Source organism: Phalaenopsis equestris, unplaced genomic scaffold (assembly GCF_001263595.1).
Source record: "Phalaenopsis equestris unplaced genomic scaffold, ASM126359v1 Scaffold000002, whole genome shotgun sequence".
Lineage (NCBI taxonomy): Eukaryota > Viridiplantae > Streptophyta > Magnoliopsida > Asparagales > Orchidaceae > Phalaenopsis > Phalaenopsis equestris.
In genome coordinates this window covers 73,975,157-73,989,548 of record NW_018164444.1, presented here as the reverse complement: position 1 = coordinate 73,989,548, position 14,392 = coordinate 73,975,157, and the positions used below count along the sequence as shown (strand labels likewise).

At 33.5% G+C, this 14,392-nt stretch overlaps 3 protein-coding genes across 5 annotated transcripts in view; 2 read left to right on the top strand and 1 right to left on the bottom strand.

Moving 5' to 3' along the window:
• Nucleotides 1–875, bottom strand: part of LOC110020078 (triacylglycerol lipase 2-like) — a 4,556-nt gene extending 3,681 nt beyond the window's left edge. The window contains exon 1 of the mRNA XM_020718052.1: nt 750–875. Within this exon, the coding sequence (XP_020573711.1) occupies nt 750–875 (126 nt within the window). The remainder of the gene's footprint in view (nt 1–749) is intronic.
• LOC110020066 (F-box/kelch-repeat protein At3g61590-like) lies at nt 752–2,743 on the top strand. Its single transcript, XM_020718042.1, has 3 exons — nt 752–875; nt 1,569–1,878; nt 1,969–2,743. The coding sequence occupies exons 2-3, from the start codon at nt 1,586–1,588 to the stop codon at nt 2,741–2,743; spliced, it is 1,068 nt and encodes a 355-aa protein (XP_020573701.1). The 5' UTR covers nt 752–875; nt 1,569–1,585.
• Nucleotides 2,744–6,212: 3,469 nt separating this feature from the next.
• LOC110039444 lies at nt 6,213–13,017 on the top strand. 3 transcript variants are annotated; one of them, XR_002295521.1, is made up of 4 exons: nt 6,213–6,785; nt 11,506–11,611; nt 11,736–12,325; nt 12,941–13,017. XR_002295521.1 is itself a non-coding variant. In XM_020744503.1 (3 exons), the coding sequence occupies exons 2-3, from the start codon at nt 11,513–11,515 to the stop codon at nt 11,973–11,975; spliced, it is 366 nt and encodes a 121-aa protein (XP_020600162.1). In that variant the 5' UTR covers nt 6,213–6,785; nt 11,506–11,512; the 3' UTR covers nt 11,976–12,534. The 3 variants fall into 3 exon arrangements, 2 of the variants coding, with proteins under 2 accessions (XP_020600162.1, XP_020600163.1); XM_020744503.1 differs by lacking the exon at nt 12,941–13,017 and having other exon boundaries at nt 11,709–12,534; XM_020744504.1 differs by lacking the exon at nt 12,941–13,017 and having other exon boundaries at nt 11,736–12,533.
• The last annotated feature ends 1,375 nt before the right edge of the window (nt 13,018–14,392 follow it).

The following is a 14,392-nucleotide window of genomic DNA, read 5'->3' as shown; positions in this document are numbered from 1 at the left end:
AATTTCATTTGTTTTGAATTATGATTGTTAATTTATATAAGTTTAATCAATATGATTGTATAGAAGTTATTGATGAAGCACTTGTTGTTGATGAAGCACATGTTACTGCACGCGTATCTAAAGATGATCAAATTTCATATCAAGGAAAACATAAAGATCAACCATAAGTTTAATGAATATGATTATATAGAAGTTATTAATGAAGCACTTGTTGTTGATGAAGCACATATTACTGCACACGTATCTAAAGATGATCAAATTTCATATCAAGGAAAACATAAAGATCAACTCAAAATATAATGTGTGCATGTGGATTCGACATATATATATATATATATATATATATTATAGTTAGAAGGAAACAATGAATGATGCAAGAATATACTTAGAATGTGTATCAAATCATCAATTAAGTTTTTTGTTATCACCACAAGGTATATTAATTTCATTTTTACCAAGTTATTTTAAAGTTATTAAATTCTATTTACCCATGCGACATGCAGCTTAATATATATATAAATATATAAAATAAAAATAAAAAAATCCTATTCTACCACCTATTTTAAAAAAAAAAAATTTCTAATCCTATTCTCTACCCACGCTTCCTCCTCCCTCTCTCCCCGATATTTTCTCTTTTCATTTTCTGCCACGAACTCACGTCTCCCTCTCCTTCCCCTATAAAAGCATCCCAACCCCACCCCCCCAAACAGGCCTCACCTCACGGCAACTCCTCCTCACCTTCAACCAACTTCAACCGAGCCCTCCTCCTTCCTCCTTTGTTTCTCCCTACGTCGAGTCCTAGTCCCGCTGGCAAGCCTGCCTCCGGCGAGCTTTTCTCCGGCGAACCTCCGTCCCTCCGACGAACCTCCGTTCATGTAAGCTCCTCCACAAATTTTTTTCTTCTTTGCGAATGTACACGCGAAACAAAGAGATGGAGAGAGATATAGATACATACCACCGATTCCCTTTAAACAGAAAAGAAAATGAGGATTTACATGCATACCACCTGATTCACGTAAATGAGATAATAATAATAATAACATCTAATATATTAATAATATATACATTGAAAATAATAATAATAACAGAAAAAAAATGTGAATTTATTTGTTTTAATATCAATGTGTATTTAGTTGTGTTTTCTTTTATTCATAAATGGAAATGAGGCGGTTATATTCAAATGCTTTAATTAGGATATAATTAAATCGAGCTCTCAATATTAATATAGTGGATATGGATGTGGGGCAACTACACATACAACACTTGAAACATTGCTCTTTACAAAATTACCACCATATTTCATTCTAATACCAAATTCTCATTCAAACATCAAAATTTATGATAAAGACATGTTATTTCTATCAAAATTTTAATGTTTTTTACCAGAACACATTAATATACGAGTTTAATAGTTTAAGAAAATAACACATGTGATAGTTTTGGAAATAAATTTTGGGTCCATGACAACATTTTTTTAATATGAATTTTCATCTCATTTTTTTGTGGATGGTTGAGTTTGTCTTATACCAAAACACTCATGTTTATTTCACTTGTGTCGCTCTTAATAGGATTATAATAGCAGAGCATGGACGGTGTTAGAATTGAAGAGCCTGGCGTCGAAGCTTTTGTGAAAGAAAACAAAGTCAAAAGTGAAGGCATATATACCATTCTTCCTGACGATGTATGGCTAAAGATTTTCTCCTTTCTGCCAATAGACAGTATAATGAGTGCAAGATGTGTGTGCAAGTATTGGCATGAGATGACAAAGTCCGGAAAGTATGTATGGATCAACATGCCACCCCAAAAGCCATGGTACTTCATGTTGCCCAACGAGAACGATGCAGGCTACATTTATGATCTCTTCAAGAACTGGTGCAGGTTTGATTTCCTCTCACATGAAAATTATAACTGGTTTATCTCGTCATCATGCGGATTGGTTTCCTGCATGGATTACTATAATCAAAACAGAATTTTTCTTTGCAACCCAATTTCAAGAGATTGGAAGCAGCTTCTGAAACCTCTAAATGATGAACCTTCACAATACAGTGCATTGGCTTTGTCAGTGGACAGACATTCTCATGATTATATAGTTACATTGGTGAAATCCAATCCATTGCCAGATGAGTTCTTTCATTGGGACTTTACCATTCAGATTTATGATTCTAAGAGTTGCTTTTGGAGAGTTGTATCATTCAATGAAGTTTTGGTTGGATGGAGAGGAGGTAATGAAAGTGTGATATGCAATGGAATCCTTTACTTTCTGATTCACTCTTTATCAGAGAGCAACAGGCACCGTATTGGGCTCATCATGTATGATATTGATTCAAAATCTTCATGCAAGTCATTGATGGAAACAATGGTTATGGCACCGAGTCTCCTCACTTGTTGTCGCCTGATGAATCTTAAAGATCGATTGATTCTAATTGGAGGAATCAGAGACCCAGAAAAGCCAGATGTGTTGGAAGGAATTTGTGTTTGGGAGCTTCATAGAAAGGAATGGAAGGAGGTTACAAGGATGCCAGAGAAGTTTCTCAGCCATTTTGGCAGGTTTGAAGATACTTTTGCTAGTAGTGGAGTTGAGGATCTCATATTCATCCATGCCTATGGTACCCCTACTCTGTTCATATTTGATATGAGAGACAAGTATTGGAGATTGGCAAAAAACTACCCAATAAAGAAACGATCATATTTAAGAACCTTCGTTGGTTTCTGCTTTGAGCCTAGACTGGAGATCAAGCCCTGAATGATTTAGCATATATGTGCATTCATTATGCATAGAAGTTAGTTATTAGTTTTTTTTTCTCTGTTGGAACATATTGTAGTTTTTTTTTCTGTTTATATTCAAATTTCGTTAGTTCTTCTGAAATTTAAAATGTAATTGTATTAGCTTCAAAGTTAAAAATCATGAATTTAGAAGTGATATAGTTTTTTAAATCTAGCTGTTGGTTGAAAATAGTTGGACACTAATATTGATTTAAAATTCTCACGAAATTTCTCTTATTATTCTAAAAATAATGAGAGGCATTTGCATGCATGTCGCACAATTCTTCTGATTTTTCATGTCTAACACATAACTTATGTATTTATATCGGCAACACTCAATTTTTTTAAGATAATATCAAAAAAAAGTACTATTACTAATTTTTTAAAATAAAAATTTTCATGCATTCGTTATTAACCAAAGTGTGATGTTTCTAAATATCAAATTTTAGATGTGGATATGTAAATTGATAGGAACGGTGCGATATGCATGTAAATTTCCCAACATAAATCATGATTTCATTTACACGCTCCAAAACAATAGAAAATATAATTATCATTTTTTCTAAACATATTTTCTATTTCTAAGCAACCGAACAAAGAGTTTGATCAATTTCATCAATTTTCAAAATATGTTTTTCTTGAGTATCAATAAATTTGCTGCGAAGTAGTATTATTTTAATGTCTTAGCATTGTACAAAAATGCAAGACAAAAATAAAATTCACGACGATGGAGTGGTATTTTAATGTCTTAGCATTGTGCGATGATACAACACACATAAATAAAAGAGAAGCAACAATACTAAAGATACTAGAATTTTTACGTAGAAAAATTATAGAAGAGAAAAAACTATGTGGTTCAGCTCAATCAAACTTTTTCACTATGAGTGCTTGGGTGCTCCCTTCTCTTGCAACAAGAAGATCGGGGTGACAATTTTTATCACAAAAATTACATTTATGTACAACAAAAGTAAAATATAGTTATTACACAAAATAACTGTATTTTGACTAAAAAGTTGCAAGCAAGTGTCGGTGGTGCCTGGTTGTCAGCGTGGTGCCCGGTTGTCAACGACGACAGGTAGTGATGATCTGCACTGGTTGATAGTGGTCATGCACGAGCCTTGATAATCGGCGGTCGGCGACAACTGTGGCCTCATCGGGTCTTCTCTATAATAGACTCTAGAATCTCATTTATTCTTTTTCTCATCTTCTCAATTGAAGAGAAGGAGTTTATTTATAGCCTTTTAGGAAAGAGAATTTTGTTTTTTTGACGCATAGCTTCCCACACCACTTGATCAAATTGTCCCCGCCAATCTCACTCGATTATAAACGATTTTTTAGTTATTTGAGTGCATTAATGACCTAATAATTTTGCAATCTTATATTCTTTTTAATTTTTTTGGGTCAAGGCACTCGATTTGACAATAAATATATCTCAAATTTTGAGTTTCTTCGACCATTTAGTTGATGATCCAAAGCGTCCAATATGTTTTGATGGCTTGATCTGGGCTTGATTGACTCAGATTGAACAAATTTTGATATTACTGTGTTGATATTGTTGAGACGGCTAGTTTGACTTTAAGCTTGCTGAAATCAAGCTTGAATGATCTTAAATTTGAGTTAGGAATATCCTTCATACAAAATGACTCGATTTTTGTGCGTAGTCAAAAAATTAATGCTTACGAGTTTCTCTAAACATAGAGCATGACAATTACAATTAGCAGAAATACCTTCAGCAATAGGAATATCACTTGTTTTAAGTTAATGAATAATTTTCCAGATGGTAAATATAAATTAACTTGAATGGCATTTCAACCAGATATAATTATTCCATTCAACTTTACAAAAATTATCATATAGCAAAAAGATCAAATCTTTTATGAACAAAGTCATCTAAACAAAGCCAAAGTCAAGATATATGAGAATCTACAATCGATATGCTATTAATAAGCTGAGAAAAGTACCCAGGGATACTAATAACATGAATAAAATTCCAACTTCCATTAGAAATAACTTCACAAATTTTAGTATAATTATAATACCTCCATATAATTTTAACTTTGCACATCATATTTATAATATCAAGATGGGTAAACCAAACCCGTCGATTCTTAGGCATAGTAGAAATACTCCTGGCAATGGTATGCAATTTTTTATTTGAAAACTTACGATACAAGAATTTTTTTTATAAGTCTTTTAAAAATTTAGTAGAACTAAACCAATAATAAAGTTCTTCAAATAGAGGTTTTAATAAGTTAAAATCTAGCATCAATGTATGATCAACTATTACTACAAATTTCAATTGGTACCTCTATGATCAACTGATATTATTACAACCTCTAACTACGCCCAATATAACTAACTGTTACTACAACATTCACTTACAGTCTTTGTGACCAACTGACGTTATTTTAGCCCCTAACTACGACCTATGTGACTAGTTATAATTACATTCAAGTACAGTCTCTGTGACCAACTGACACTATTGTAGCCATTAACTATGGTTTATGTGGCTAACAACTACTTCAATTTCCAATTACATCTATTGTGATTTGTGACCAACTAAAGTCATTATAGCTCCCAACCATGGTCGATGTGACCTAATATTGTGTATTTTAATTATGACATATTTGACTAACTGACATTATTGCAATTACTAATTACGACATTTGTGATTAAATACTATTATTACAATTTTCAATTATAGTCGCCACGATTAGCTACATTTGTTGTAGCTTAATTGCGACTATTATAGCTACACTACTACTGTAAATTTATAATAAATGCCAATAAGTGCTTCGTGATTTTTTTATTTTCCAAGTTTTTCCCATAAAATTTCTGGTGTTTTCTCCTGCAATTTTTCTATTATTTGTGTGTGCTAGATTTTAGTGCAGTGCTATAATGTTAATTATCACTCTACCGTCACAAATTTTCTAACAATGATACAATTATTTTAAAAAAGTAGACATATTTACATAAATCCCACACTTTTATCATATACTCACATATATAACATTTAAATTTCCATATGTATATACATAACATTCAAATTTTTAAGATTATATTAGAAAGATAACGTTTATTAATTTTTTAAAATAAAATAATGTATTATAAATATAAATATTAAAATTTAGAACTTAGATACTTAAATATAAAAGATATAGAACTTAGATCAATTTTTTCCACTACAACAACACAAAGCAGGACGGAATAAAGTATAAGATGACAAAGCCACTGCACTTACTCATTTCCTTTTTATACCAGATTACAGCTGTCTCCATGCGAATGTCGCCGGAGAGCACAAACCTGCTCGCCCAATTCTACCACAGCAGCTGTGACACAGAACGTTAATGGATTCATTCACCCCTCAAACATCCCCACTCCCCATTCGATTCTCCAAGTCGGAAGCCACTTGCAGCGCCCCCGACGCTGCATCTGCAGGCGTTGTCGGAGTTCGTGACCTTCAGGAGGAAGAGATCTTCTCAACGGATTCTCACTTTCCCGAACCAAATCACCGACCCCTAATCCTCTATCTTCATTCGCAACCCCCAAACAAAACCCTAGCCCCGGACCCTCGCTCTCTCGGTTTGGCTCTCGCCGATTCAATAAACGGAACCTCGACATTTTGGCAGCTCTTCCCGAAGAAGAAGTTAACAATTATCCGCTTCTCCATCGAAATTTGTCCTCGTATATCTCAGTCTGTTTCTCCTACTCCTCTGCTCGGGAGATTCCGGCGATCTCGAAGCCGAAGCTGGACTGCGTTCTTTTATTGAGGGGAGGAAATATGTATCACCAATCTGCACTGATGAATGTTCCAGTGATGCCTCTTATGCCAAGTAAAGAATCGGCGGTGCTTGATTGGGATGTAAGGGGGCACGCGGATGTTGTCTAAGAGGATATCATGTCGCCACATGAGATTGTGCCTAGGGTTTGTTCCATAAAATCGCCGATGATTAGCTTTTCTATGCTGGAATGGTTTGGGAGGACTCTAAAGGGCGTCAAACAGGTTTTCAAGATTGATCCAGGTAGGGTTTTCATAACAAGAAATTTGGGACATTGCCATGATGCATGTGGGTTTTGGTCAACTGGGATCTGTTTTTGTCGTTTGATCAAACACTACAGTTGGATATATTATTTTTCCATTATAGCTTTTACTTGGACGTGGTTTTCTACTATCACGTTTAAGATAGAATTTTCATTGCTTGCATGAAGTATATTGGCTCATCTCGACCTTCTCTGAAGTTCAAATTCTCCCTTGTAAGGCAGGAACTTGTATGCAGAGGTTTCTGTGTACACTTCATAAGGCATGACACCTGAATCATATTGCTCTGGTTTTCTAATTGCATTGTTTGTTCTTGCTTTGATTTGATTTTTTTCTCTTTTTTTGTTCATTGAATTTGGATCTTTTTGAGAGGTGGGTCATCTGGTGAAGATCCTGTCCCAGAGAAAAAAATGAGTGTGTGTGTGAGAGAGAGAGAGAGAGAGAGAGAGAGAGATGATTAAGTTTTGAGAATGAATCTTGGAAATTATTTTTTTTCTTTTGAGCAAGAAAGAGAGGAATTTTCTTTAAAAAGCGAAAAGTCAGAGAGTTTTTTCTCAATCTTCTTTTTTTCCCCTTTGATTTGTTGATGAAAAGGCTGCAATGTGAATGTTTGGTGGTGTCTGTACAAGGCTTATTTCCGTTGTTTGTGTAAGAAGATGAGGACCTACATGGTGGGCGATGCTTTTATTAATAGATTGATAAATCTTTACTAGTAATGATGGTCTTTTCCGATAGCTGCCCTCGTACAAGTGAGCTAAACTGTCATTGAAACGAATGGATACAACTATTTCGATAGGTGGGTTTAATTTAATAAAAATAAGTAAAAAAAATTGTATAACTGTATTTGTGCATAAATTGAAAGTTTTTTGTTTTGGAAATATTTTTAATGACTTAGTTTTTGTTTATATTGTTATGCATTCCATGTCATGCACAAAAAAATAGAGCAAACTGAATTTACTAGAATGTATCAAAACCAAATTTTATTAATTTTTGTCAAAGTTTTGAAAATTGCACCGTACATTGAACTGGTAGTAGGAGAGGTTCAAGTTTAAAAAATTGAACCAGGTTTCAACCGGGGTTCAACCGAATGACCTAATAAACCATAAATATATTTAAAAAATGATAATAGATAAGATTTGTGTAACACTAAATTCCTTAAATGTCAAACTCGTAAAATTCAATTTTAACATGTTATTTTATTTATGCATGAAAACTTATATTTCATTTTTTACAAATAGTGATATTTTATATGATACAGATGATTTTGGTGGTATAAATGTTAAAAAAAATAGAGTTTGGAAGTTAGGTATGTAAATAAATAAAATCGTGTGACATTTATGTAAATTGAAATTTTTTTGTAATAGTAATGGTTTAGATGTGATATGAGTTATTTGGGTGGTATAAATGTAAAAAATAGAGTTTAGGCATCACTACAGGAAAATGTCCAATTAGCTTTGGATTAGTGTGGAAAAAATTCCGACGTTAAAACAGGCGTAGCCAATTCACTTTGCGTCGGCATTTGCGATGGATTTTTGTTTACTTCCTTATTTGCGTCGAAAATTTTTGTCACTATAAATTTAAGCTAGAAAAACAGATGGCGTAAAATTCACGATCTATTAGCGTTGAACCCTCCGACGATAATAAGTGTTGGACATGGCCGACGCTAATTCGCATTGACTATGCTTGAAGCTAATTAGTCTCAATTATGTCGGACGCAACTGCGACGAATTCACATCGTTCTTTTTCGAAGAGATTATTGCAACACTTAGCGTCGAAATAGTCCATCGTTAATTCAACGCAAACTTGTAACAAAAAAAAGAAGAAGATGACAATTAGATTTCCACATATCTGCACAGAACAAACACAAACAACATAATAAAATATTTATATATTATCAGAACTGATAAAAGAAAGCTCTAATATATCTAAATAATGATACTAAATTAAATTAATAATAAAACGATCAAAGAGTTTAATGTTCACAACCATAGAAGTTGAAAGTTCGATTAAACAGAGATGATAGAAACATATAATCAGCTCTTCTATCGGGGGAACATCATCAAACACATAATTAAAATCCTAATATTCGTCCTCATTATCATCCTGCTCATCCTCTTCATGTTCCTCGACAAAACTCATTGGTTTTGGAATAAGCTTTTTGGTGTAAAGGGATTATTCAAGAGGTTCTCAAGGCAAATGATATTTTGAATGCTAGATGCATTCATGTTAATATTATTTATATTTTTGTCTATTGATTTAGAGTCTCACTATCATTTATTTTTTTAGTATTCTTTTTCTCGTTATCTCTTGAAAAAATGTATTCATAATGGTGGATTCTTTATATCGGGTAACAAAGTGTTTCAGGTTATTTATCATGTTGATTCCATCAATTATAAAGTTTATAATTTTTTTCCTAATTGCGATGCAAGCTATTGCTATTCGTATTTAGGTTGAAAGAAACTTTAGAATTTTGAATAAATTACATACCCCTAGTGATGTACTTATTCTTAACAACGTTTTTTTTTGGGAATTATTATTTGTATTTTTGTTATGTACTTATTCTTTTATATGTAACTTATTTTCTTTTACTAGTAGGGAGTTTTTTAATTGATTACTTGTTTGTTCCTTTAAAAATCTAGATTGAGTCTCTGTTTGTTGTCTGGGTTTTGATGTGCCCATACTTCAATTTGAGACTCTAGCATTTTTTTTTTAAATTATGCTCTGTATGTTTGTTGTCCACACCTTTTTCTTATTCCTGGAGGGAATCTTTTTATCTTTTGCTCTTAAGATTCATTTATATTTTTATTAGGTTTTTTTTATCTTTAAGCTAATATAATATTTTGTTGTTCCTTTTAAACTGGATGTAGTCTCAATTTGCGATCTAGGTTAGTCTGAGCTTGTTTTTTCTTAATTCAATTCTTTTTAGATGGTTGTTGGCAACATATGTGTATATAGCTTTGTATTTTTCCATATTTTTTGGATGGTTGTTGGTTGCTTTTGTACTCATGATATCAGGTGGTATTGGTGTTGTGTTATTTGGTAGAGGAACAAGATTTCACTTTATTATATTTCGTCTTTTCATTGTGACTGTTGCTTGACTAGATTATTGTTTTGTTCCTTCTTTTCTCAAATCCAACTTTTTGTTGTTTTATGTTATTTGTTGGTTGATATTTGACAGACTTTTTAGTTGCAATTTGTGCTCGCCCGGCTGAGTAGGTATGTGGGTGGGTGGTTGAGCTATGATGTGCTCTGTATATATAATTGATTTCAACTATCTCTTGTGATTAATTCTATCATCTATTTTTCTATTATATGGACATGTTCTTAAGTGGATGGAAACATATATTATGTTTCAACCATTAAAACCATATCTTGTGAGCTCTACTGTGTATGCTATAATGTTTCCTAGTGTCTTGGATGGCGGTTATTGCACTATTGTCGGGTTATGTCGAGCATTCTCTCTATTTTTATTCCCCTTATTTTTCCTTTTTAAATGTTTATTTCTAGATTCTTTCATTTTTTGTCTCTACTTTGTATGTGTTTTTTTAAGGATTGTTTGGCGATCGAATTTACGTTAAGTAGGATTTATCAAGAGTGAAGATCAGAAGCAACAACAACGTAAATCCGTTAAATCTGCCTCTCTGTGGGATTTTTCAAATTTGGAACAACTGTACAAAAGACAAAAAGAGAATAAATTTGATTTAAGAGTTGTTTTTTTATTATTTATTTTTTGTGTTTGGCTTGATTTAAATTAAATTAATGATTAAATTCTTTTTAAAATGTGCTGTCAAACACCCCCTTGGTTGGATTCTTGAAGCACGTGACACAACTCCACAACCATTTCCTCCGGCAACCCTTTGCGGGCTCTCTTCCTTGAAATCCAACGGCAATAAGAGCAAGCGACTCCGATAGGTTGAGAAAGGGTGAACTTAGGGTTTTCGAAACTCATAACTTAGTCTTTTTGAAGGAAGGGGACGATAGTCTGTATCCCTGTTTGGTAGCTGAATATGGATTTCTGGAGATACTCTCGGATTATAGGAAGTATTTGTTCAAGGATTTGCTGAATGTCCTCGAAGCAGATATCTATCACGCAAATACGCAGTGAATAATCCCCCCCAAACACAACCTAAAAGTTTGAAGAAACCCAATTTAATAGTCGTTCATTAGAAAAAATGGGTTGAAATCTGAAATTATACTGATTATCCAATTTATTCGAAAGCATGCAATAGTAGAAATACAAATAGTAAAATGCACAAACAATTTGCAAGGATTAGTCAGTGGAATAGAAGTCACGAAGTCGAGCATTCCAAGATACCTCTCCAGAAAATGTTTGGGCTGCTAAGCAGGACGAGAGTTGGAAAGAATTGCCCATCTAACTTGGTATTTATTTGGAAAAACTTGTGTTTTTTAAAGTTGCCTTTGATGCTCCTTTTATAATTACAAAGTCCCTTTTTAATAATTAAAAATTAGAAGAAATAAAAGCTCAGCATTTGAACATAGCTACACTGTCAGTGAGCTGCAATGCTTGCCACAAAACTAGAATAAACTACCCCCTAAGCCATACCAGTTCCACCGCGCTGTCATAAATCCAGTTGCAAACCAAAGGCCAGATTAGCAATTTCACATCAGTGGCCATAGCTTCCTGTTTTCATTCTTTATTATTATTTTTCTTCCATTTCATGCTAATATTGCTTTTATTACAGGCTGGTTATGGATGCTGATAAAATTCCTATAGTCATCCCATTTGTGCATTCAGGCAGGCAAGAAATCATGCCTATAGGTTCAAACTTCCCCAAGGTTGGCAAAAAGGTAATCAATGTTCATCTTTTACTTCTGATTTTAGCATACGATCACCAGAACCTTTTGTTATTAGGTTTCTTGTAATGTTAATGAAACTGCACACCAGATTGCTCTATACTATATTTACCTGCAGGTAACGGTGGTTGTTGGTGATCCAATACAGCTAGAAGACATGATTGTTGATGATACGGAAGAGGTCTCTAGGGGTATTTTATATGATCCAGTTTCTTCAAAGATTAGCCATAGGCTAAGGGAGCTCAAAATCCTAGCAGACAAACTGGCTTCAGAACATACCATTGATTTGCGGTATTACTTCACACATAAAGCTCAGGGTGGAATGCACTCTGGCAGCGAGTGGATTGGGATGCATTGATGTTATGCAATCAGATGAAAAAGCTCCGATCACCAAAGAATTTTTCGTCCGTCGGCCAAAAAATGATCAAGAGCAGCGGCAGGAGCCTAACTCAGCTAAAACCGTTGAGATGAGTTTCTCCCATGTCTACGGAGGAGGCATTGTTTCTAGAGTTCGTGGTTACATGAACCCGACCGAGTTAATGGGGTTCGCTGCCAGTGGTTTGTTTTGGAACGGGAAGCTTTTGGATGAAACTGCTCATGACAGCATTCAGGATCCTTTTCTAGCAAAATGGTGGAAACCGTTTGAACGAATCAGCACATTTAAGGTCTGGAGTAAGATGTGAATTCTTTGTTCAGTTAAAGGCTAAGGTATTTTCTTATTCTTTCTCCTAAAATTTTTCTGAGGATAAAACATTGCGATTTTGATAGCTCCGTTGCTAATGCTATGTGAATACACAGGGATTTCGGGTGTAAGAAATTAAGAGTCTTTTCTATAGCTTCGTTAACTCTGATGAAGCTCTTTCTAGCTTTTTTTTTCTTTATACTTTAAGCTGCTTTTGTATTTTTTAAATGGTGGCATTTACTTACATACCACCTAATTCCTATGCATGTATTTATACATTAATTTTACATATATACCACCCAAATCTTTTAAAAAGTGAAATACTACATCTTTTCTTCATAGGCATGGTGGTATGCTTTGTAAAAACTAAAGATTAGTTGTTAGACTATTGACTGGTTATAAAAATTGAGTGGTTGTACGTAAACATTCTTTTAAAGTTTATCCTGACTATTTGATGGCTGGTTGGTGTGTTAGATTGGCTTTTGTAGTAATTTGTTAATTATCTGTTCCTGCATGTATAAATTAACAATATATTATCCTCCCATGTAGCAATTCTGTCATCTAATCAACAATTGATTTACCAAGTGAATAAAGACTGCCATAATTGTTGCATACAATGGATAAAAATGCTTAAATTGCAGGTCTCCACTTCTTTCAATGATTCTGGTGACTAATAGCTATGGAAGCCACAGCTCTGGTTTGGGGAGAATGGCAGTATCATTCTAGGAAAATTTTGTAAGATGATGATGAGACTTGTAATGCTCTCTGGCGCAGAATGTTTGCCTTCAAAAGAGAAGCATAAAATAAATTTTCATGATAAGAATGCTTTGGTGGTTGAATGGCTTAAAACTTAGAGACAAATGTGTAATGAATATATTCATGATAATGTTGGTGTAGCTCCATTGGCGAACAAGATTAGAGTGAGTTGTCTTATATTGTTTGGTCACATTAAATATCGAGCATATAATAATCAAGTTAGGAGAGTAGATGTTTTAGATTTGACTTATGTTATGAAAGCCAGAGGTGGACCTAAAAAATTTTGGGTATATCGTATAAAAAATGATCTTAATCTATTAAAATTAAATGAAAATATGATACTCTTCAGGACACAATGGAGAAAAAGGATTCATATAGCCGACCTCACTTAGTGGGATAAAGACTTGTTGTTGTTGTTATTGTATAAACTTCACCAATAATTATTAATATAAGTCTAAATAAAATTGAATATTATTTATCAAAATCAATTTATCTGCATGTTTAGAACACAACATGCATGTGATATCTCTACACTTGTTAGACTTGATTATGGGTGTAAGTGAGCCAAGTTGACTCGATTTGATAAGTGGCTTATGAACTGAGCTCGATGAGCTAACAAGCTAAGCTCAGGCCAATCATGACCTGGACTTAGCTCATTAGCCTGCTCGTTTAAAAAATGATTAATAAACAAATATATTTAAAATATAGTAAATGATATTATATATTTTATATCGAGTGATTTCTTATTAATTATCTTTAAATGTTCATTCTATTGACATTTAATAATAACAAATGCTTAGATTATTAATTTTTTTTCTCTTTCATCCTAAACAAGCCAGCTCATTGGCCAGTTCAAACTCGTAAAATTGCTAATCATGTCTATTTCACTTGTGTCACACTTACTAGGATTATAATAGCAGAGCATGGACTGTCAGAATTGAAGAACCTGGTTTCGAAGTTTTTGAGAAAGAAAACAAGCTAAAAATTGAAGACACATATACCATTCTCCCTGACAATGTATGACTAAAGATTTTCTCATTTCTGCCAATAGATAGTATAATGAGCGCAGGATGTGCGTGCAAGTATTGCAATGAGATGACAAAGTCCGGAAAGTATGTATGGATCAATATGCCACCCCAAAAGCCATGGTACTTCATGTTGTCCAACGAGAACGATGCAGTCTACATTTATGATCTCTTCAAGAACTGGTGCAGGTTTAATTTCCTTTCACATGAAAATTATAACTGATTTATCTCGTTATCATGTGAATTAGTTTCCTGCATGGATTACTATAATCAAAAAAGAATTTTTCTTTGCAACCCAATTTCAAGAGATTG